Source organism: Lathamus discolor, chromosome 19 (genome assembly GCF_037157495.1).
Source record: "Lathamus discolor isolate bLatDis1 chromosome 19, bLatDis1.hap1, whole genome shotgun sequence".
Taxonomy (NCBI): Eukaryota; Metazoa; Chordata; class Aves; order Psittaciformes; family Psittacidae; genus Lathamus; species Lathamus discolor.
This window is the reverse complement of record NC_088902.1, coordinates 613,659-635,994: the sequence shown is the minus strand read 5'-3', so window position 1 is coordinate 635,994 and position 22,336 is coordinate 613,659. Positions and strand designations below refer to the sequence as shown.

At 60.4% G+C, this 22,336-nt stretch overlaps 1 protein-coding gene across 2 annotated transcripts; it reads right to left on the bottom strand.

Annotated features, from left to right (window-relative positions):
* Positions 1-228: 228 nt before the first annotated feature.
* Positions 229-22,114, bottom strand: TMCC2 (transmembrane and coiled-coil domain family 2). Of its 2 annotated transcripts, XM_065698093.1 has the most exons (5): positions 21,947-22,114; positions 14,340-14,846; positions 2,156-3,090; positions 1,680-1,815; positions 229-1,574 (listed from the first exon to the last, which is right to left on the bottom strand). In XM_065698093.1, the coding sequence occupies exons 1-5, from the start codon at positions 22,112-22,114 to the stop codon at positions 1,263-1,265; spliced, it is 2,058 nt and encodes a 685-aa protein (XP_065554165.1). In that variant the 3' UTR covers positions 229-1,262. The 2 variants fall into 2 exon arrangements, with proteins under 2 accessions (XP_065554165.1, XP_065554166.1); XM_065698094.1 differs by lacking the exons at positions 14,340-14,846; positions 21,947-22,114 and adding an exon at positions 5,837-6,186.
* Between the last annotated feature and the right edge of the window lie 222 nt (positions 22,115-22,336).

Genomic DNA, 22,336 nt, shown 5'->3' with positions numbered 1-22,336 from the left:
GGCCCTGCTCGGTCCTGGGTGCGTGGAGGAGGTGGGAGGTGTGCACCCTCCCCTGCACACGCTGGAACTGCCTCTGCCCCTCCTGTGGGGCCTCAGAGGACCCCATGCCCTGTGCATTGGGCTGCGAAGTGCCACCAAAGAAGTTAAGGGCTAAATTCCCAGCTAAGGCAAACTGGTTCTAAAGTCAGTGGAGTGGCACCATTTGTCCCAGAGGAGGCTGTGACTCTGCATAATTATATATATATTTATATATGTGTGTGTATAGATATATTACATAAATATATACGTATGAAATCATCTCGGACCCATCGGAGCCAGCATGCTGTGCTCTGGCGCAGGGCCGCAGGGGCTGCCAAGGCGGCTGCTCGCCTCCTCCTGCTCCCCCAGCTTCGGTTCACAAATGGGAACAGTCTTGGCTTAAATGGGAGCTCACACACACACACACACACACAGAGGACACGGTGCAGGGGCTGCCAAACAGCGGCGGGATGCAAGTCCGGGGTCCCTGAAGAGATCGGATCTGCGGCAGCCAAAGGAAGGGGAAATAAATAATGGAAGGGGAAGCAGCGGAGGGGATCTCGCTTGCGCCAGAGCCCACTCCAGCATCGGGTCCCCTGTGTCTGCCCAGGCCCCTTTGGGCACGCAGGGACAGTGCCACAGCCCTGCTCTGTGCTGCCTGGGCTGTGCCGGGGACGGGAGAGGCTGTGGGATGCGTGTGTTCTGCTGCATTCGCCTCAGACCCGTGTTCTCCTTCAGCACCTGCTTCGCTTTCGCTCTTGCTCTATCCCAGGACTGAGATTTTGCTGGCTTGGTTGTCAAGGATGAAAGGGAAACTCCAGCCCCAACCAACCCCGCTCTTCTCCCTGCAGAGTTTGCACAGAGCTGGGTTTGGTCCAGCTCAACCCTTCCCACCACAGGAAACCTCGGCAGACCTCCCCACAGACCTTCAGAACAGAATTACACTTAGGAAACACCCCCAAAACCCTAGAAAAACCCTGCACCCCGTAAATATAACCAGTTTCTTCCAAAACTCCTCTTCATTCCCCATCCCACCCTCCTTAAACATCGCAGGAGACCAATGGATCCCAGCTTCAACACGCTCCGAGTGCTCACTGCTGGCTGCAGCGAGGATGGAGAGATGGGAAAGCAACTGAACTGAGTGTGTGAAGAAGCAACCTGAAGGCTTTGGACCATGGTCCCCCCAGCCCTCTCCTCTGCAGGAAATGGAAAGCCCCCCGGGGCTGCAGCAGCCCGGCTGTGGATCAGCTGGGGAGCAGGACGTGCTCCAGGAAGTAGCTGATGGAGTCCCAGTGCTTCCAGAGGAAGAAGAGGAAGAGGACGAGCAGGGCGGTGCTGAGGATGCGCATGCGGGTCTTCATGAGCGGGGTGATGAAGTTGGCGATGGTGGAGACGAAGACGAGCAGCACGGCCATCAGGGCCAGGATGACGTTGATGAACTTGCCCAGCAGCGCCCGGGCATTGGCGTTCTCCACCCCTTCCAGCTGCACCACTTGCTGCTGCTGCTGCTGCAGTTCCAGCTTGGTCACCCGCGTCAGGCAGGACTCCACCGCCTCCTGCAAGGGACAGCACGTCAGCACATGGACCTCATCTGCCCACCCTCTCTCCCTCACCCCACGGATGGAGGGTGCAGAGGGCTCTGAACCATCACGCTCCCCTACCTGGATGTCCCGTGCCCTCTCGTAGGACTGGTAGGCCACCTTCTCCTCCATGCTGGCCAGCTCCTGCTTCAGGTTGGTCATTTCGTTCTGGTGCAGCTCGGTGAGGTCGTTGAGCTGCTCCTCCAGGCGCTCGTACCTGCAGACAGGAGGTGGAGAGGTTCTGGGGCAGGGAGGTCTCCCCATAGAGAACCCCATGCCCTCCTTCCCCTGGCCCCTCCTCGCTCCTGGTTGTATCTGGTTATGGTGGCCAAAGGGATGGGTCTGGCAGGAAGGAGGGCAGTGGGGAGGGCAGCTCCCCGTGTTCCTGGCTTAGCCAGACAAGCCCTGTGTTTCCCAAAGAGCCATGGAATGGTTTGGGCTGGAAGAGACCTTGAAGCTCCTCCAGTTCCATCCCCCTCCCACTAGAGCAGCTTGCTCCAAGCCCCCGTGTCCAACCTGGGTGATGCGCTTCCACCCTGGCACCCCCCCATCCCTACCTGTACCGCTCCTCCTGCAAGCACTGCGTCATGTAGGTGTAATCCCGTTGCAGCTGCGCCTTGAGGTCCTCCATGGAGTCCTCCAGATGCGACTGGCTGTCCTTGATCTCCCGGAGCTCCTCCAGGATGGTGTCGAAGTTATTGTGGTGGCTGTCCAGCGTGTTGCACTTGGGGCTCCCCAGCCCGCCGGGTCCTGCCCCGGAGTTGCTGCCTCCGGCCGAGCCGGAGGTGGCACTGGAGCACTCGTCATCGCTGCCGTACTTGGGGCTGGAGACCAGCGTGGCGCTGCCGCTGAGCGCGCGCGAGGCCTCCTCCGGGTGCCCGTCGTCCAACGTGTCCTTCAGGTGCGCGATGTTGTCCGCGCTGCCGAACTTGTTCCGGATGAGGCTGGCGAACTCCCGCGGCTTGGAGACCACGGCGGTGTGCGTGGCCTGCGACAGACCCGAGAGCCCCCCCTTGACGCCTTCCACCACGCCGCCGCTGAAGCCGCTGATGCTGGAGCGAACGTTGGCACCCACGTCCTTGAGACCCTGGTGCATGTCCCGGAAAACATCCTTGGGCTGCCGGGAAGGGCCGTTCTGCTCGATCTCCTTCAGCTTCTTGTGGTAGTGCTCCAGCTTCTTGTGGAGCTGCGCGATGGTCTGCGCCGACTTCTGGTTCTTCTTCTCAAAGACCTGCTTGATGCGGGACGCCTGCTGCTTGTCCGCGTTGTTGGCCAGCTTCAGGTACTCGGCCACGTTGTCATCGCGGGCCTCCTGCTCGATCTTGATCTGCTCCGTGATCTTGAGGATCTTCTGGTGCAGGTGCTCGATGGCCGCTTTCGTCCTGTGCGGGTCGGGGGTGCCCTCGGGGACGTCCAGGCAGACGGTGCCGTCGGTGTCGCCGTGCCCGGCGGCGGAGGGCAGGCTCAGCGCGGTCACATCCCCCTTGTCCAGCTGCGGGCAAAGAGAGGATGAAGATGCTCAAGGGAGAGAGGTAAGGCCCTGGGGAGAGGGTAGGAGGGGAATGGGAGGCAGGAGCTGGGCAGGAGAGCAGCTGACCGGAGCGATGGCTGCATCACCAGCAGGTCATGGCGGGGGGGTCTCCCCCTCTGCTGTGCTCTGGGGAGGCCCCCCCTGCAGTCCAGTGTCAAATCTCCACCAGAGCAGTGGAGAGCACAGGAACTGAGCAGCCTGGAGGGATTTTAGTCTTGTTTTCAGGCTTTTGCCTTTTAGCCTCCTGCACGCAGCAGAAGGGGAACTGCCCCAGCCTGGTCTGTGGGTGCCTCCTGGTCCCCAGGGAGCAGCAGGCTGCAGGAGCAGGGACTCCTCTGCTTGCTTTTCCAAGGTTTCTCGCCTGGCAGGGCCAGACTCCTGCAAACACAAGCTGCCGCCTGGGAAGCTCAGGCACAAACCCATTCCCATCTTACAGACAGAAAAAGTGGAGCTTTGGGAGAGCTCCTCGCCTGAGGCCACGCTTGGAATCACCGGCAGAGCCTGGACTGAACGCCAGGTCCTGCCTCTCACGCTCTGACCTGGCCACGCTGCTTGGAACAGTAAATCACTGCCTCTTCCCAGTTCCTGGGGCTCCCGTGCAAATCTCAGTGGTTGTATAAATGGCTCCTGGCATCTAATTAAGAGCTGCTTGAGAGTTAAATACTGTTGGCAGACCTGAATAATGTCTAAGTTCCACCACACTTTCCCCGAATGACCCTTTAATAGGGATAATGCTGCGAGATCATTATTTAGGAGTGTGTTATCACCAGGAAATGCCTTGTGCAGGAGGGAGGAATGTTCTCAAGATGCTGCTTAGGAACACTCTGGTCTGCAGCAGGTCCTGCACAGGGCTGGGAAAAGGAGGAGCAAACACTGGTGTTACCTTGCATCTCCTCCTTCCCTGGTGCTGCTGTCCCGCTGGGAGCCCGCGGGCTTCATGCCAGGGTCTCAGCACGGAGACCTTGGATATCGCTTGGGTTTCTTATCAAAGGGCAGAAATTAGAAGCAGGAAACAGACTTTTTTGCCCAGATCTGCAATTCTTTGTACAGGGACAAACCAGGCAGAAGGAAAAGGCAGCTGCGGAGATGCTGAAAGCGGAAAGCCCAATGGGGCGCTGAAGGGGAGAAGTTGCTCAAGCTCTGTTTCCAAAGAGGGGAAAGGTTTGGGAATCACCCAAACCTTTGCCCTGCGAAGCTGATCTCTGCGGTTTATTCATTGGAGCATATTTGGGAGGGTGGGAGGGGTGGGGAATGGCATGGATCCAATGCTGCTGACCCACAGCAACAGGCCTGGGGTGAAACCTTCACCTGAGCCCCACTGAAGGCTCTGCTTGCCCTCAGCCACACCATGGGAAAGCTCTGTCAGGTTATTGCTTTGAAAGCAACCCCCCAAAAGAGACAATACCGATCTCTGCAGCATTACCAGCCACTGCCTGCTAAATCCCAGCAAGCCTCAATGACTGTGCAGTGGATTTAGCAGGGGGATTAATAGAAGGCACACTTTCCCTACATGCAGAAAACCCGCTGCTTCGGCACAGTGAAATGAAAGGGCTGTTTCCTAACACTTGTTTTGCAGGCAGGAGAGCAGGGGCTGATGTGGGATGCGGGACGCAGGGAGAGAAATCGTTCTTATCAACAGAATTCAACCCAGGACAGCTGAGACATGCGAAAGGCTCGAGCTAAGGAGCTGAGCAAACAGGACCTGGAGGGCCACGGCTGGGCACAATTATGCAATGCTGGTTTCTTTGATGGAGCAAAGCCTGGTGGTAGGTGAGGAATGTGGGGCCCAGGTTGTGGCTATGGCCCCAGGACAGGGCTGTGGGGGTCCCTGCACACCCAGGGCTGGAAGGGATTGAAACCCATTGCTAACAAATTGCACAATAATTGCAGAGTTCAGCACAGAACTCCCAGGACGCTCCCTCATGCCCTGAACTATTCCAGTTTCCATCCCCTTCAGCCTACTAGGAAGCACAGTGGATGAGCTCATGCCATGGCTCCGGCTCCATACCCACCTCGAGCAAGGGCTTTCCCTATGAGGTGTGACCGTGGTTCCAAGCTGAAGTACAACGTGGGGATGAAAGCTGCACCAAGCCCATGAGCACCTTCAAGCGTGGAGAACACAATTCCCACCGAGCTGCCAGGGAATGCTGGGCAGACCCGGGAGCTGCTGCTCTGAGCTGGCCCCTCTTCCTCAGAGCACTTTATGGGCACAGTGTGGGACAGGATCCACCCCATGGGTTGATGACTGCAAATCAAAGCCAACGTGGCAGGGGCTCTGGGTGTCCCCACGGGCATTCACAGCCGGAGCAGAGCTCTCATCCCCCCCCGACCGCGTTACCCATCCCAGGGGCTGAAAATAGAAGCCGGAGCCCTGATTCACACTTCCCAGCCTCCTCTCAAGCCCGCAGCAGGGACCCGAGCAGGCAGCCCTGCGTCCCCTGCGTGCTCCCCTGCCAGCCCTGCATGGCCCCAACAGCCCGGCAGCAGCTGCCTCTGCTCATTCACCGGCTTGGGAATGCTTTTCCTTACATAATACAGGCAGGAACGTGAAGGGTTTCAGCTCGCAGCGGAGCTCCCACCCCTGCGCCGGCACGGACCGTGCCGGTGGGTTTCATTCACCGAGCGCCAGCAGCAGAGGTAGGTAAAGCCCCCGCGGCTCTCCCTGCCCATCACCATCCTCCCCATCCCAGACGGCTCCAGCACCTACCTCCATCGCCGGCAGCGCTCGGGTCCCCCAGGGCTACTCAGTGCGGGCAGCTCGGCCGCGTCCCCGCTGCATCCCGGAGCCGGGCAGTGACGCGCGGGCAGCGCTGCCTGCCACGGCCGGGGCACAGCGGCAGCTCCGGCAGCAAAGTTCGGGGGGAGCAGCGAGGGGGGAAGAGGAAAAGGCCGGTGCAGCCCCCGCCGGGGCTGGCCCCGTGTCCCCGAGCGCTTCCCGAGCGCGCCGGGATCGAGCCGATGGTTGCGGCGGGATCTCCGAGCCGGGAGCCGCGCCAGAGCTGTTTACAGCTCCCAGCGCCTGGAGCTTTCAGGGCTGTAACGCAACCCCCCCGTCCCTGTGCCGGGATATTCACACGCCTCCAGCCCCATACGCTGCCTGTGCCCTGACGCAGGGGGTCGGGACGGGCTCTTGTCATCTGCTGTGTCACGTACCAGGGCACGGAGCGGCAGCAGGCACAGCCCCGGCTGGGACCGACACACAGGACAAACGCAGTCATCAAGCAGGGATTGGGAAGCCTGCGGGAGCTAAAAGCCACTTGTGCCAGGACCTGGGGGTGTCTTGGCCAACACCGTGCAGTGGGATGGACCCGGATCCAGCGCACTCACACCATGGAGAGTGATGGGGAAGGCTGTACTGAGCCGATGGGAGAACAGGCGATGCTCAAGGAACACGTCCGGCCGGCTGAGCAGATGCAAGTGCTGGAGATGCTAAATGGGACAGCCGAAAAGCAAGCAGCGAGCTCTGGCTCTGCAGGAGCCGGTGGCAGTTTGAGTCACCCTCCATTATTGCTGGGGCCAGCGGAGCTGGTGAGGGGCTAAAGCGAGATTCCTGGGTGGGAAAGGAGACCCAGAGCTGTGGATCTGAGCCCAAACTGATGGAGTTGCACAGAGCAAGGTGATGTGGCCACTGCTGCAGGATCAAGCCTGGATAAGAGTGATGGAGGGAAGCAGAATTCAACCCACAGACTTGCACTGTGCCACACCAAAGCCCTCAGCGCCCAGAGCTGATGCTGGGACTGTTTGAAACAGCCAGAGATCAGAGCACCAGCGCAGCTCCAGACCAGGGGCTACACGAGGAAGGGTCATTTACAGCTCCCGTTTGAGCTGTTTCTCATTAAAACCCAACCAAACGACGAGACAACAGCAGCTTAGGAAGCATTTCCAGGCACACAGTGAACTGTGCAGGCCGGACTGATGAGCTGATCGTGACCTAGATGCATGTTTAATGGGGAAGACTGTGCTGCTCCCACCGCTGAGCCGAGCCCAGCACCGCTCAGCCTCCTGCTTCCCATCACCTCTCGGGCTGCCCCTACATCCATCCATGCCCTGGCAGGGGAACCTGCTGCTTTGGAGAGGCTCTGGGTGCAAGGCTGCACCTCTGAGCAATGGTGCTCAGCGCTGCCCACGCTCGAGCTGGCCCTGCCACACAAATCACCCTGCCCTGGCAGGGATGGATTGGGAAGGTTTGGCTCCACAGTTCCACAAAAGCACCATCGCTTTGGTCCCTTCTTATCCTGCGAATGGAGCCTCCCTAAACCTCACCAGAGCCACCAAACACCCTTGCTGTTTCCCTGCGGGAATGCTTCCCTTGCTGGGCTCTGACAGCTCCGGAGCAGGGGCTGCCTGCGCTGCTCAGATAACCTCAGTGATGTGACGGGAGGAAACCGGCACAGCAGCAGCCCCGCGGGGGCTGCTCGGAGCCAGGAAGGCATTTCCTTGGATCACCCCGAGCCCTCCCAGCCTGTGCTTGCAGCCCTGGACACAAGGAGCAGGGAGGAGGCAGAGCTGGAGCAGGCTCTCATGGACCGAGCCGTGAGGTGAAGCTGCCAAAACGCACAGTTCAACACCAGGAACTAAAACCCTTGGATGCCTTTAGCCCAAGCTCTGGATGCTCTGGCCCCAAATTCCTGCTCAGGGTATTCCCAGCTATGCCTGGCAGGAGTTTGGATGAGAGTGTTTGGGAGCAAGGGACAGGCTGCACCGAGCACCCTGCGGTTCTCAGTCTGTCCTCTCAGGAGGTCAGGCTCTTGTAGGCAAAAGCCTCCTTTCCTCATCTGCGTGAGCAACCTTTGTGCATGCCAGTGCTGAGCCCCTTTCCCGTACGCTCGCCCATCAGCAGCGGCTATGGTGCCATCCGTACCCAAAGCACAGAGAAGAGCAGATTCCCTAAGGAAGTCACAGCCCCCAGGAGCAGGAACCAGCCGTGCCTCCCATGTGGTGCTCAGCCTCCATAGCGAGGGGTGAGAAGGAGCAGGGATCGTCCTGGAGCCGCATGGACACTGCTGCCAGGGTGGGGTTTGCAGCCTGGCCAAGCCCGGGGCTGCGGATGCCTGTGGGCAGGTTACTGAGGGGCACCATCTTTGGGTTAACGTCTCTCATAGCATCACTTCTCGTTTTAGCTCAGGAGCCAGAGGTCACCTCCCATCACTCTCGGCAGGCTGGGAAAAATCCCCAGCTGCACAAGGCACTCTGGAAAACACCCCCTGCGTCCCGGCTCCCCCTTTTGGGGCTGCCCCAAAGCCCATCTGCTTCCCTCATGCCTTTTGGGGCTGCCAGGCACAGCCCTGCTTCCTGATAAAGGACTTGATAAACGCCAGGATGCTTGGGATGAGACTTTGTCATTCCCTGGGCACCTCAGGCAGCTGCATTCAGAGGAAACTGCCTCTTCTCAGCTCCCCAGCACAAGGGGAGTTTTAGGAGCAGCAAATACTGCAGAAGCAAGAACGGTGCCTGTTGATGCCCCAGCAGAGCGGCGGTGCAGCATCTTCCCTCCCTTTCAGGCGCAGAAACCCTGCTGGGATGGCAAAGAAAATCTCTGGATGGCCACAAAATCACAGCACATTTGGTGTGTGCTGGTGCTGGGTGGTGCAGAATCCAGCCCCGAGCACCTACAGAGCCCTGGTTTGAGCATCTCAGCCATGAGACGGGTCACCTGGTGATGCCACACAACACGAAGAGCAAATAGTAGGCTTGGGATTTGCCTTTACAGAGTGGCAGCTGCAGATGGGCTTAGCATGGAGAAGCAAGGAAGAATTCGGCTAAGCTGCAGTAGAGTGCTCTCAGCCAGGCTGGGAAAGCTGCATAGGGATTACTGGGAGCCAGGACACTGCTCCTGAGCCTCACGTTCCTGAATGCATTTGGTGTCCAAAGCAAGCGGCTTCTTGGCCAAGATCTCAACCCTTGCAAGTAGGCAGCTGCACAGAGCCCAGCAGCAGCCTGACCATCGCCTGCAGCTCCTCACCCCGTACTCCTGAGCATCCTGAGTCCTTGCCTTGCCTAAGGAGCAGGAAGGAGAGCAGAGGCGAATACTCACAAAGACACCCAGCAGAGAATTTAGGAGCAATATCCTTTTCCCGGGGCAGGGCTCGGGAGGATGCAGTTCTGCCATGAGGATGCCCTGGTCACTCCTGCAAAGCGCCTGGCCGCTGCTCCGGGAGGCAGCCGCATCCTCTCCCTCTGCCATGGCTGCGGTGAAGGAGCCGAAGGGGCCGAGGATCGCACAGGGAGTGCTTGCAGAGGAGGCAGCCGAGGTTCTGAGGCAGCCAAGAACAAGCAGCACAGGCTGGCGAGCAGGGAGGGAGCCGGGAACAGGCTGGGTGCCACAGGGGCCGGTCCTGCTCCTCCACAGGGCGCTGGGAGAACAACAGCACCGCCTGCCCGGGCTGAGCTGGGGCGGTGCCACCGTCCCATGGGGCTCTCGGGGCAGCGGGAGGGGAGCGGATCCAGATGGGCAGGTCCCGGGATCCATCCCTTGGGCTTAGGGAGTCCCTGGCTGTGCCCACCCCTACCCAGTGCTCCCTCACCTAACACCGCATCCTCCGGGCTGGGGACCGTCCCTTGTGCTTGCAGGTCACCAGGAGGGACACCTCTGCGGGGAGGGCTCAAGGACCACCCCTCACGGGTGAGGCTGCTCAGGGCCCTGCCAGCACTTGGAGCATGTGGACAAACCCTCACTGCTGTACAGGTAATGGCACTGCCCTTCCTCTTGCTGGGGGCCAGCACTGGACCCACCAGCAGCACCCCCAGCCCCTGCTGTGGCCGGGTTCTGACCCCTCTACCAGGGGGTTTGGGAGGCTTTTCGGCAGGTTTTGTGTGCTTGAGGGGGAAGCAGGGAGAGGCAGAGCGCAGCGAGGCGAGGAGGGGAGAGCAGGCACAAGGCAGGACCCTGCTTTGCTCGTCTTGGCTCAGGAGCCAAATCCTGCTCTCAGTGATAACCCTGGGGTGGCAGGGGATGGGCAGAATGGAACACAGCAAAGTCACGGGCACTCACTCCTCAGTCCTGCCCTACCCACCTTGTGCATCCATGCTGACCCCCAGCTGCCTGCTCCATCTGAATCACCCAGGACAGGCGGCATTCCCAGTGCCTGCCTGCCATGGAGCGGGAGCTGCTGGTGGGCTGGAAACAACAGCCATATGTCAACGAAGGCTGAGGAACACGCTGTCTTTTGCTAGGGGGTGAATCAGTACGAGAGCCTGATATTCTTCAGCTGAATTAATTAAGCAGCAATCTCGGGTATCTTTGTCTTCACAGCTATTATCTGCTTTTCCCAAAGTGCTTCTCAACGCATCACCCCAGCGGAGTGAGGGAATGAGTTCCCACCACCACCCTTCGCTCACGCTCTCATTCCCCTGTGACACGTGGGGAGGTGGAGAGGTGGGAGCTGACCTGGACATGATGCTCTCACACCTCCAGATCCGCGATGCAGCCAAGGTCAGTCCTGCCCCCCCAAAACCCTTGGGGCGCTGGTAGGGATGCTCCCGACTCATCCCTTTGGGATGCTATTGAGGGGATGTGGGGTCAGAGGGCTGCAGGCAGCACAGCTTTACCACCACCATTCCCTCTATTCATGCTTGCAGTCACCACTGGCCTGTTTTAGCTCCTTCCCCTGGGATTTTAACACCAGAGCTCGCCTGGAATTTGGGTGGGAGGGGAGGATGCGCGTTGCCTCTGTCAGCAAATGCTCCTGAAGAGACGCAAGGGACTTCCCCAAACACATGGAAGTGTTGGCTCTGGTTCCCAGCTGGGGAAACTGAGGCAGGGAGTGAGGGAAAACCACTGCTGCGAGTCTCCTGCATGGGTTAATGCGGAGACCGCAAGCAAAAGCAGTGAGACTTGAAGGTCCTGTGTCCCTTTCGCTGTGCCAGTGCCTCGGGGTGCTCCGCACCTCCAGAAAGCAGGCCGCCTGTGACCCGTCCTGGGTAACTAGAGCTGTAGGAGGTGAGAAACCACTTCCCTGCCCTGCAACCGACTGGATGCTGGTGGAGCCAGAGGGAGCAAGGATGAGCTGGACATGCTGTAGCCAAAAAGGAAAGGCCTGGGCAAGGGAGATGAGCTCTGCCTGGTGGCCCTGAGCTCTCTCATGGTCTCTCAGCCACTGATGGCCACAGCCACCCGGAATGATGCTCAGGGACTGCGGGTTTCTCGCTGCTGACTCTAATCCGCCTCACCCCGATATAGCCACTGACCCGCTGGGCAGCTAAATTTAGCAGGATGAATCCTGCCCTGTGGCAGCAGGGCAGTGGGGATGGGGCCGTAAGAAGAGGTCCAGGACCCTCGGACCACCTCTCACAGGCTGGGCAGGCAGCAGGGATGTGGATGGAGGAGACGGGAGCAGGGAGATGGGGCACTCAGGCCACGAGCTCAGCTCACAGCCTCGCAGCAGCCAGACCTGCCCATGAGCCCAAAGCGGAGCCGTGGCATGAACCCCCTTTAGTCCCCCCGTTCCTGCCCTGTGTCTCACGGGAGAAGCGTTCCGGTCAAGGCGGCACAGGGAGGGCCCGGGGGTGCCGCGGCAGCTGGGGCTGTCCCTTGTGAGGGACAGCGAGGGCAGAGGGGCAGGGGCCAGGTCCGGTCCCTCGCATCCCTGCGGAGCTGCTCGGCGGGGCTGAGAACCTCCCACTCGTGACCGCTGTGAGCGGACCCCGCTGGGGAGCCGGGGAGAAGCCGGCCCGGACGGGGCGGGCGCAGCGCTCACCGCTGCGGTAACGCTGCCCTCTAACGGCCGCCGGCCGGCCCCGCTGCAGCCCGGCCCCACGGGCAACCCCCGCGCTGCCTGCGGGGGGCTCGGACGGACCCCCCCAGGCCCGTGCCGGCGCGGGTCTCACCTGCGCGTGGACCATGCCGCAGTCCCCGCAGGCCTCCGGGCAGCACCAGGCACAGGACCCCGCGGCCGCCCCGATCCAGCTCCGGCCGCCCCGGCGGGGATGGGGGGATCCCCCCCGGGGGGCTTTGCCCCGCCAGCCCCGGTGCTCGGCTGAGCCCGGCGCTGCAGGGGCCGGGGGCTGCGGGGACGCCCCGCAGCCGCCTGCGTGCGGCTGCAGCGAGGCGCTGGCGGGTCACCAGGAGCAGATTAGCGAGGTAAGGGGAGAGCTCTGAGCGCGCTCCCGTCACCACGCGCGCTCCCTGCCCCAGCCATGCCGCTGCCACCACCGTGCCCGCAGGCCGGCACGTCCTCGTGCGAGCCAGCACCAGCACCAGCACCATGCGCTCCCTCGGGTACACCGGCACCCGTGTACACCCCAAACGAGCCACCCTGCTTGGGCTGAGCCGGCCACGCACGGTGGGACACGCAGGAGAGCGGACGATGGAAGTCCCCTGGTACCCGCAGGCCTGGAGAAGGCTCAGCCTGGGCCATATTCCCACCCGCCTCCTCCAGCCGCCCCATCTGCTCCCAGCAGCTGCCTCTTCGGGGGACTTTAAGGGGGAAGAACCGTGTGTGCCTGGCCTCAGCAAGGCAGAGGGCGGCCCAGTGCCGGTGAGGAACGGAGCAGCGAAGGTAGGCAAGGGAAAACTGCAAGAAGCCAATTACAAAATAAAAGGCAATAGGAATCAATAGCTGCTCAAAAAGCACTTGCTGAGGCTGAGCAATCCCCCAAGGGATTAACCCAGCGCGTGCTCAGGCCCTTATGCAATGGGTGGAGAAAACAGCGTGGCATTTCTGGGGGAAAACTGGGTGCAAAACTCAGCACTGGGGTCTGACAGAGCAGAGCCACGTGTGCTCAAGCCTGGCAGCGCCATCCAGCCCCGAGGAAGAGGGCAGGAGGATGGGTTTCCCGAGGGCTACAGGAAAATAATAGAGCCTGACAATATCACCCAGCTCTTGTTTCTCTAAATAGGTTATTTTTCCACTGCCTCACAAAGGCCCCAGTATCGCCTCTCTCCTTATTACTCTTTGTGTCATATGCAGTTAATTATTCATCCCCTTTGTGCTGCTCCGGGAGCGGACACGGACCCAGGAGCTTCTGTCCCGGTGCGAGCTGCTTTAGCTCACAGCATCAGCTATAACCCCAGGGGCTCGGAGGGACCCAGCTCCTTGCAAGGCCAATGCCACAGGCCAGACGGATGGAATTTTGGCTGCTGGTACCCAAATTACCGAGCCGGATGGCTCCTGGCCCTGCTCAAGCGCCTGGCCCGGGTGCCGTGTGCCAGTGGGGAGAAGCAGGGACTGCCAGGGAAGGGTCGGGGTGTCCTGGTTTGCACATGGTAAAGGGGAATAGAGGGACCTGCGCAGCAAAGCCACTGATTACAATGATGTGTTTATCCTCTGGGACCAGATCCCCACATCCTGGCAGTGGCCCCGTCCCCACGCGGCTGTGGCATAGGAGCAGCATTGGCACCATCTGCGAGCTCTGAGCGTCAGCTGCGGCACTGAACCCCCTGAGCGAAACCAGAAAGGAAAAGGATCTGTTTGATCCTCTTTCCATTAGCTCAGAGGGCAGCAGGAGTCTCCAGGTCAGATTTCCCCCTCGGTGCCAAGGAGAGACAAGCGGCTGGGGAAGGGGAACATGTGGGAAGCATCACCCACAGTCCCTGCGCCCGCCGGGTCTCACTGCTTGGGGGCAGCACAAGGACCTCATCCCCCTGCTGCCACCCAGCCGCAGCAGCTCTGCCACCCTGGTGCCCAGCTACTCCTGTAACAGCCACCCAGCCACCCAGCCAAGAGCCCCCTGACGGGTGCCGGGGCCTGCCTGGCCACCTCCCCACCCCGAGCCCTGCAGCTCTGCCAATTCACTGCTGTATTTTCAGGTAAATTAGGAAAACCAAAGGAAAACAAGGGCTGGATGGAAGCAACGCCTCCCCTCTGCCAGCTCAGCACGAGGCTGCTTTAAAACCCACTTTGGACAGGACCCATTTGCTCGGCCAAACCCTTGCAGACCCCCAGCGCTGGGCTGCCTGGGCTCCCCTCCAGCCCCGTGCCAGGGTCCCATTGGGCACAGAGCTCCTGACAGATCCCTTCCTCTCTTCCCTCAAATCCCACTCTGGGAATCAGAGCTGGGCATGTCCCTGCCTTCACTTCACTGCAAGAGGAGCATCAGCTCCAGCAGCTTCAGGACCTGACTCACTCCCAACCAGGGGCTGCCACTGTTGTTCTACACACCCAGGGCCACCAGTGCTGCCCCCAGGGACAATCTCCTCCCGACAGCATCTTGGGGTGCTCTGCACCCTGTCCTGCCACAGCCCCCAGCGCGTGCTCATGCCCCCACGGTACCTTATCGGCCAGGCACTCGGTGTCTTCGGTGAGCAGGTAGACGGCCCCGCTCTCGGCCAGCAGGATGGCAGTGTCAGTGGTGGAGGAGGACCTGGGCCGCCCCTGGTGCTGATGCAGGATGGCCGTGAGGCTGCTGTCCTGGGGGGCCTTGCGGAGGAGATGGGGGCTCCCCTTCTGCGGCTCCAAGGAGCCGCTCTTGGCGCGCCGGCTGCCGCTGTGCAGGCTGGTGCCGCGCTTGATGGAGGGGCGCGAGCGGATCTGCTGCAGCACCCGGTTGAAGGCGGTGGGACGCGCCGGGAGGTCGTGCAGGGACACGGCGTAGGACACGCGGTGCATCTCGGGGGACCTCTCCTTCTCGTCGGGGGAGTCGTGGTCGGACGCGGCGCAGTGCGGCGGCACAGCATCCTGCGAGCTCTGCTGCTCCCGCTCCCGCGAGCGCCGGCGGCTGTGGAAAAGGTGCTTCAGGCCATGGCCGAACATGGACCCTTCGGACAGCTGCTGGATTTTCTGCAGAAGAGGAGAGAAAACAGCCCCGGTTACTGCCAGGAAGGGACGGCATCGCCCTGCTCAGCACCCACAGCTCGGGTGGACGGTGCCTGCCCCAGCACCGAACCGAAACGCAAGGCTCATGGGCTCAAAGAGCTTCTGGAGGGCTCTGGTGACCCCACAGCAGCCCAAAGGGACCTGGGGAAGGCAACACAATGGTGCTCGAGCACTTCACTGGATACCCATGGAGAAGTATTAAGCGTTAGTGGCCATTCGATGGCACACTGGGCTGAGCGTGGTGGCTCGGGACGTCTCAAACTATGCAGCTCCAACGGCATTCCCCATGCTGGAGAAGCAGCTACCCCGAAACGCAGCAAGAGCAGCAGAAAGACCCTTCAGCGCAATGGAGGCTACTCCCAGCCTCGGAGCCTTGGCCACAGCGCCAGGAGCCAGCCGCTCACTGGAACAGGAAGGATCAGGGAGCGTTTTCCCCTGGGGGATTTTCCGTGGCTCCTGAGCGCAGCATGGACCGGGCTGGCCGCGCTTACGGAGGTGAAACCGCACCAAGTGCAGTCCCTGCGGGGCAGCGCTGGTGCCCAGGGGCACGCTGCTCCACCGGGGTTTCCTGTCCCGGGGGCTCAGGCTCGTTTTCCTCGGGACGGCTCTGGGAAGCGGGCTGGCCGCAGCCGGGCCATGCAATATGGATGTGGAACGGATCCTGCTCACGTTACAGCCGGGTCACTCCGGAGCGCTTTCCCCGCAGTCACTGGAATGCCCAGATTTCCATCCCCAAGAGATCCTGGCTGGGTGCCCTCCGCAATCCCTTGTGCTGTGGGCAGCAACTTCCAGCACTCGCAAAGGATGGATCCCGGATCTCAGGGATCCCGGATCCCAGGTCTATGGCAGCTGCCAGGCAGCAATTGTGATCCTGGGACAGTGAAAGAGCCCCTCTCCTCCCAAAGCAGCCGCAGCTCCCGGGAACCCAGCACTTCCCAAGGCACAAGTCTGCCCTGCTGCTCTGCCTGGGATTTGGAGGGAAGCCGAACACGCTGCCTTTGAGGATGCCAGTCCTGACCCTGCTGACGTTCAGGGGCATCTCAGCACTGATTTACTGCTCCCGGGACTCTCCCCAGGGATGCTCGTTCCCGGAACTGCAGCACCGCATTTACTGGTGGTTGAAAACCAGTGTGAAACGGGCACAGGACTGGGAGCTACTTGGCAAAGCAGCGACGTTTGAGACATGACCTCCAGAGCTGCAGACCACGGAGGATTTCATGGCCAGAAGGGATTCCTCAAAATCCTGGGCACAGAATCATGGAATCAAAGTTTGCGTTGGAAGGGACCTTAAGGCTCATTCAGTTCCACAGGCAGGGACCCCTTCCACTGGAGCAGGGTGCTCCAAGCCCCTGTGTCCAACCTGGCCTTGAGCACTGCCAGGGATGGGGCAGCCACAGCTTCTCTGGGCACCCTGTGCCAGCGCCTCAGCACCCTCATAGTAAAGAATTAAAGCCAGGAGTCACAAATCCATAAGGGCCTAATCCTCATCACACCTGTAACGCTGGCAAGGAATCAGCAATCAGATCCTGTGTCACTGAACACTTTAATCCTCCTGTTATCCACTCCCAGTGAAAATTCCTGACCTTTTGGTTTTTCCTAGGAAATACATAATAAATCGACGGTGCTGAAGTGCTACTTTGGGAAATAGTGATTTAAATTTTATTCTATTTATAGAGTCTCTATGGAAACGGAGGCAGCATTAGGTAGGTAATAACTACAAACCCACAGATTTCTCCCATCAAGGGGATGGCACAGTTAGCCCTTTAGAAGGTCTCCATGAAAAGAAACGACCAACTTCCTTCCTTGAGTGTAACCAAAAAGAAGGTGAAGCCAATAACAAAGGAAATAAAGGAGAGGAGTTTTCCCTCCTCAGATGGGTTCTGGGCCCATCTGATGGAAATTCAACCCTTAAAAGAAGCCCCTCGGGTCCTTTCCAAGTGTTAATGAAAGAGCCTTTCATGGGCTCTGTGGGTGAGACTCCCAGTGGGATGGAAGGGATCTGCACAGGGAAAGAGGGGAGGGAAGCAGAAAGAGGAATCCCAGCATCTCTGCTCCAGGCTTGAACCCCACCTTGTCAAGCTCAAGGTTTTCCTACATTAAAGAGTTGTTGGGAATGGTCACCACAAACAAGTGTAATTGCAGAGCATCTGCTGATGGAAAACCTCGCTTTTCTCACATTACTCCAGGGTTCTTATTGCACTTCCAAAGCAGCGGCCTTTTTCTGGCACGAAACCACTCGTGGCTCAGAGCAGAGCATCTGCACAGGCTATTTTGGAACAGCCATTGCTTAATAACTGATGCAGGGGATACAGAGACTCATTTCTCAGTACAGACAGCTGTAAAGCACTGAGATTCATACAGAGACAGCTTTACTTCTATTGTCTTTACTGCAGCCAGGGTCTCCCACTCGGCAGCAGGGATTGTTTCCATGGACTTCAAAGGAGCAGCTCCTGCTTCATGTCCCAGGTAAGTGGATCAGTTCTTGAGACAAACCAAGCCTGGCCAAGAGCTGAAAAGCACCCATTTTAACCCAAACCAACAATACCTTGCAGGCAAACAGTGGCTGTTTGGTCTGGGACACTGTGTTCCATAGGCGACATTGCCAAATACTCATGGTGCTGCCTGTGCCCACTGTGCAGGGATGCGCATCCCTCCTTCCCACCTGGGCCATCCCGGGATCTCCAGGGCCGGCATTCCTGCTGCTGCCAAACAGCCACACAGCCTGAAACCTCCCAGCTCCTCACTAACTTCCAGCCCTGCCCCGACATCCAAACCTCTTACTCAGCTTTCAGACACACACAGAGAGGATCTGGTTGCCACGACCTTATGGCACTGCCACACGCTGCCAAATCCTGCTTAATTACCATTGTGATCAATTATTCATAGCCATGGCCTGCCCAGAGGCTCCAGCCAAGGCTCTGCAGCCCTTTAAAGACATTGCACAGATGCAGTGGAAGACTATCCCACCCTATCCCATCCCATCCCATCCTGCCTCATCTCACCCCATCCTATCCTATCCTATCCTATCCTATCCTATCCTATCCTATCCTATCCTATCCTATCCTATCCTATCCCAAGCCCTCCTGCTGCTTTCTCCAGCGGATCCTCCTGCGGGTCCTGGGCAGGGGCAGGGGTGTCCCTGCGGGTGTCCCGCAGCCCCTCATGGCGCATCCCGCTCCTCCCGCTGCCACAAACACCAAGGAAAACGTATGGATGCTCTAAAATGGAAACCCGAGCACTCCCCCACACACGCTTCTCCTCCCGGGGCCAGGATGAGAGAACAGCCATGTGACAAACATTAGTCACGTTGTGGAACGCTCTCCCCAAACGCTGTCGTGCCACGCAGCTCCCCAGCCACTCCAGAGCAACACCTGCAGGGCCAGCAACAACTGCCCAGATGTGGCTCTGGCCATGGGGACGCTGCAGACCCCCACGAGCTCCCTGCCTCGGGTGGCATTTCCAGGGTGAGATCTGTGCCACCAGATTCCAGAGGAGCCAGATGTGCTCCGGGGGGGAATAACAGCGAGCGGCAGCCCACGGCTGCTTCTCCCACGCTGTCACCTCTGCATCTCCCGAATTGATTGCTGGGATGCTGCGTGCTGAAAGGCAGTGGGAAGCAAGGATGGGGACCCTGGGGGATGGCACTGTGGGCAGGTGGGCATGGAGCATCCCACTCCAACATGAGTGTGTGCCTGCAGGGACACAGCACACAGCTCCCAGGGGAGCAGCGCATCCCAGCCTCATCTCTTGCCCTCTGCTGAGCCTGGCACAACCCCACGGGGGGCCTGATGTCCCTCTGGATGCACCCCAACAGGAGGACGGGATCCAGGGGGTCCTGGTGTGCAGCTCCACACTGTGAGAGTGGGAACCTGCTGGGGTCCCTGCCAGCAGCCCGACTGCTTTGGATGAGTGATGCCCCGGGAGATGATGGATGTGTCTGCTCCAGGGACTGCACTGCTCCTGGCCGAGCTGCTTGACAACAGCAGCTCCATCCCGCTCACCGCAGGGAGCCGGCTCACCTTGGCCGTGTCCTTTCCACACTAAAATATGCCTGGATGTGCGCGGGATTAACCAGAAATGTACCTGAGGGCTCAGAACAGGGGCTGGCGACCTTTATGGAGAGGAGGAGTCCTCACATCCTCCCTGCAGCCTGCACAGGCACCAGCATGGGGGGGTCTGTGAACCGCATCAGGGGGTCCCCAACCCCAGACCCATCCCCTCATAGTGAAAGGATTAAACTAGCTGGGTTTGAGCTGCTATAAGGCAATGGGAGGTCAGTGCTTCACCCCATGCCAACCCCATATGTGCTGGGCACTGAACATCCCATGGTGGGACCTCCCCTTGTCTTTCATCCCCCTCGTCCCCAGCAGAGGTTCCCCAGCTCCAGGAAGCCCAGGGGAAGCTTTATGTCCATGGATGTAGGGTTTGGATCAGGCCCTGGGAAAAGAGAAGAGCTTTAGGCCAGTGCCTGCAGACTCCTGCTGTTCTTGGCTTTCGGGTTCAAAGGGGGAAAAGGTGGGAGCCGTGAAGACCAAGACAGCGAAACTGGAGATGGAAACGATGCCAGGCTTCAACTTTCAACCCTCTTCTCCTTCGGGAAACAGAAAGAGCTGAGGCAAACATCCAGAGGTGCCTGAAAGTGGGAGTGGGGCCAAGAGGTGAACGCTGTGGTGGTGGGACACCCTGGAGACCCCGTCAGCTGCGAGAGGCTGGGTGTCTCCTGCAGTGCTTTGTATGGCTCCAGCCACTGCGCTGCAGAGCACAGAGATCCCCTCCACCTGACGTGTTTGTGAGCAGGACTGTGTCATGCATCCGCTCCGCTCCGTGCCAGAGCTCCTTCCGCTCCTCCCTAATGGAGCCCTCGCACTTGGCAAAGGAGCTGGAGCCAGGAGCTGCTGTGGATGTGCCGGGGTCAGGGGATGGAGACAGCGCAAGGCAGGCTGTTGTCTCCAGGTTGCCAGCTCAAATCCAGCTTCAGCTGGCAGCAAACAACAAACGTCTGGTGTTTGCTCCGCATCCACAGGGAGATGGATCTTGGTGTGTGACACCAGGCACCAGCATGAGGACAGCAAAGGGCCCCGCTTGTCTGAACCCACCCCACGGTGGTGAATGCTGGGGCAGGTCCAGAGGGGGTTTGGGGCAGGAAAGCCTTAAGGTTCTATTAACGATGCCACCAATTATGGCAACAGGAGGTTGAGGCTGACTCCGCGGTGGCTGTGGCGGGGCCAGGCAGCGCGCCCGGCTCCGCTGCGGCACCTGTGGGCAGCACCAAGATGCAATTCTTCATGTGTCCTGCCTGGCACAGCAAGTCTGAGGCTTCCGTCCATGAGGGCAATTAATTGCTGAGCTACAAATGCGTTAAAGGTGAACAGCACAAAGCAAACCTGCATTAGGGCATCAATAAAATCAATGGGCGTTTGGCCACTGCTCTCGCTGTGAGCTGGACTGGGCTGCAGACCAGGCTGAGCATCAGCTCCCAGCTGGATGCGCAACCAAGGAATGCTTGGCTCCGTGGCCATCCCCTTTGGAAGCTGCAGCTCCTTTTGCCCCATGCTCCCCCCCCAGTTCTGACTCGTTGTGCAGGTGAAAAGGGCCCAGATGGGATGGAGAGAGGCTGGGGGTGACACGGATGAGAAGCACCACCCCGGTCAAGCCAAGCTGAGCCTCCTCGAGGTAAGGGTGTCCCACCCCACCAAGCCCTGAGCAGCACATCCCTACGGATGTGCCTTCCCCTGGCACCAGGCTCTCCCCGCCGGCTGTTTTTAGGGCAGCAGCAGCTGTAACATCACGTCAGCAAATCCAAAACAGCCTCAGGAGCAGGAGCTGCTGCTCGGACATCGAGGGGAAGGTACCACGTGTCCTGCAGCCAACCATGGGGCTGTCTGTGCTTAAAGCAGCCGAGTTCTCCTACGGGAACACGGCTTTTCCTTCCTGGCTGCCTTGCTGGAAGGGATGCAGGCAGGCACGGCAGCAGCCTGGCAGCGCTGGCTCTGCTTCCCTGACCTTGACCATGCCGGTGAGATCTTCCAGGCCAAGCGGCAGGCCGGGGTGCCCCACAGCAAGGGTCTCCATCCGGGATGCCAGCCTAAGTTTTGTCCAGGTCTCCTTGAAACCCAGCACCTCCATTCCCACCACGGCGCGACCACCACACTGCCTTTGACAGCGCTGCCACGGGCAGCCCTTGGAAACACCAAAGTTACAAGCAGGGAATTCATCTCTGCAACATCAAACCCCACCGCAGCCTCACCAATGGGACCCTGTTGAACAGCCGGGGGTCAGAGCTGCTCCGCTTCCCAATCCATGGCATATTTCTGCCCGATTTCCTACGGGATGGCCCTGTCCTGCCCCCCTGCATCCCTGCCGCCGGGATCCGCTCCCTTCCCTCCCGCAGCGCTGCAGTGCCGCGGCGTAACTTGTTTTGCTCATGAACCGGACACAGCCCGAAGGCACCGGGAGGAGCAGCCTCGGGGCCATTTACACACTGTCACTTCCCGGCTGCCGCAGCACTAATCCCATCGCTCCCGAGCATCTCCCTCGTACTCAGCACGGGGGTGACTCTGGCTGTTCTCCACCGGGCTCTGCACACCCCAGGAGCATTCCCACCCCTGGGAGCATTCCCCGCCTGGGAGCATCCCAAGGTGGGACCACTTCATCCCAGAAGCATCCCCATCTCAGGAGCATCCTCATCCTGGGACCATCCTCATTCTAGGACCATCCCCATCCCGGGAGCATCCTCATCCTGGGAGCATCCTCATTCTAGGACCATCCCCATCCTGGGAGCATCCTCATCCTGGGACCATTCTCACTCTAGGACCATCCCATCCTGGGAGCATCTCTATCCCCCGAGCATCCCCATCGCACATCCTCCAAGGTCACACCTGTAGCAGAGCATGGACCGGGGGCTGGGGATGCTGGCACCCCATCAAGGCGTCCATCCCGCCGGGACCCCCACTGCTGACGCCGTGGGGCGCTCGCCCGGCTGCTGACCCCAAGGAGCCCTCCCCCCGCCGGTGACCCCCCGGGGAGCTCGCCCCGCTGCGAGCCCACAGGCGCCCGGTGCTCACCTTCAGGTCGGGGGGCTTGGTGCGCGGCGGGGGGACAGCGCCCGCCTCGGGGGCCGCCGCCGCCGCCTCCCCGGCCTTGGCCTCCATGGCAGCAGGGCCGGGCGGCTCCCCCGCGGCTCCGGGGTCCTCCTCGGGCTGCCGCAGCTCGTCCGAGCGGCACCGCTTCATAGCGGCGCGCAGCCCGCGGGCGGCGGGGGAGCCCTAGGGCCGCGGCGGCGGCGGCTGCGGGCGGCGCCCGGGCGGCCGCTGCGGGGCCCGCGGGCTGCGCGCCCCCCCCGCCGCGCCCGCGCCCCCCCCCCCGCCGTGCCCGGGCCGGGCGGCGGCTCCGCGCCGCGGCGGCTCCGCGCCCGCCGCCACCGGTATCGGCATCGCCGCCGCCGCCGCCGCCGC

Excerpts from the sequence above, each read along its gene's own strand:
- TMCC2 (XM_065698093.1), bottom strand. The coding sequence starts at position 22,114 with ATGAAGCGGTGCCGCTCGGACGAGCTGCGGCAGCCCGAGGAGGACCCC. Across the intron at positions 3,091-14,339 it reads CCGAGTGCCTGGCCGATAAG|CTGGACAAGGGGGATGTGAC; the intron begins GTACCGTGGGGG and ends CTTTGCCCGCAG. Across the intron at positions 1,816-2,155 it reads TTGCAGGAGGAGCGGTACAG|GTACGAGCGCCTGGAGGAGC; the intron begins GTAGGGATGGGG and ends TCCTGTCTGCAG.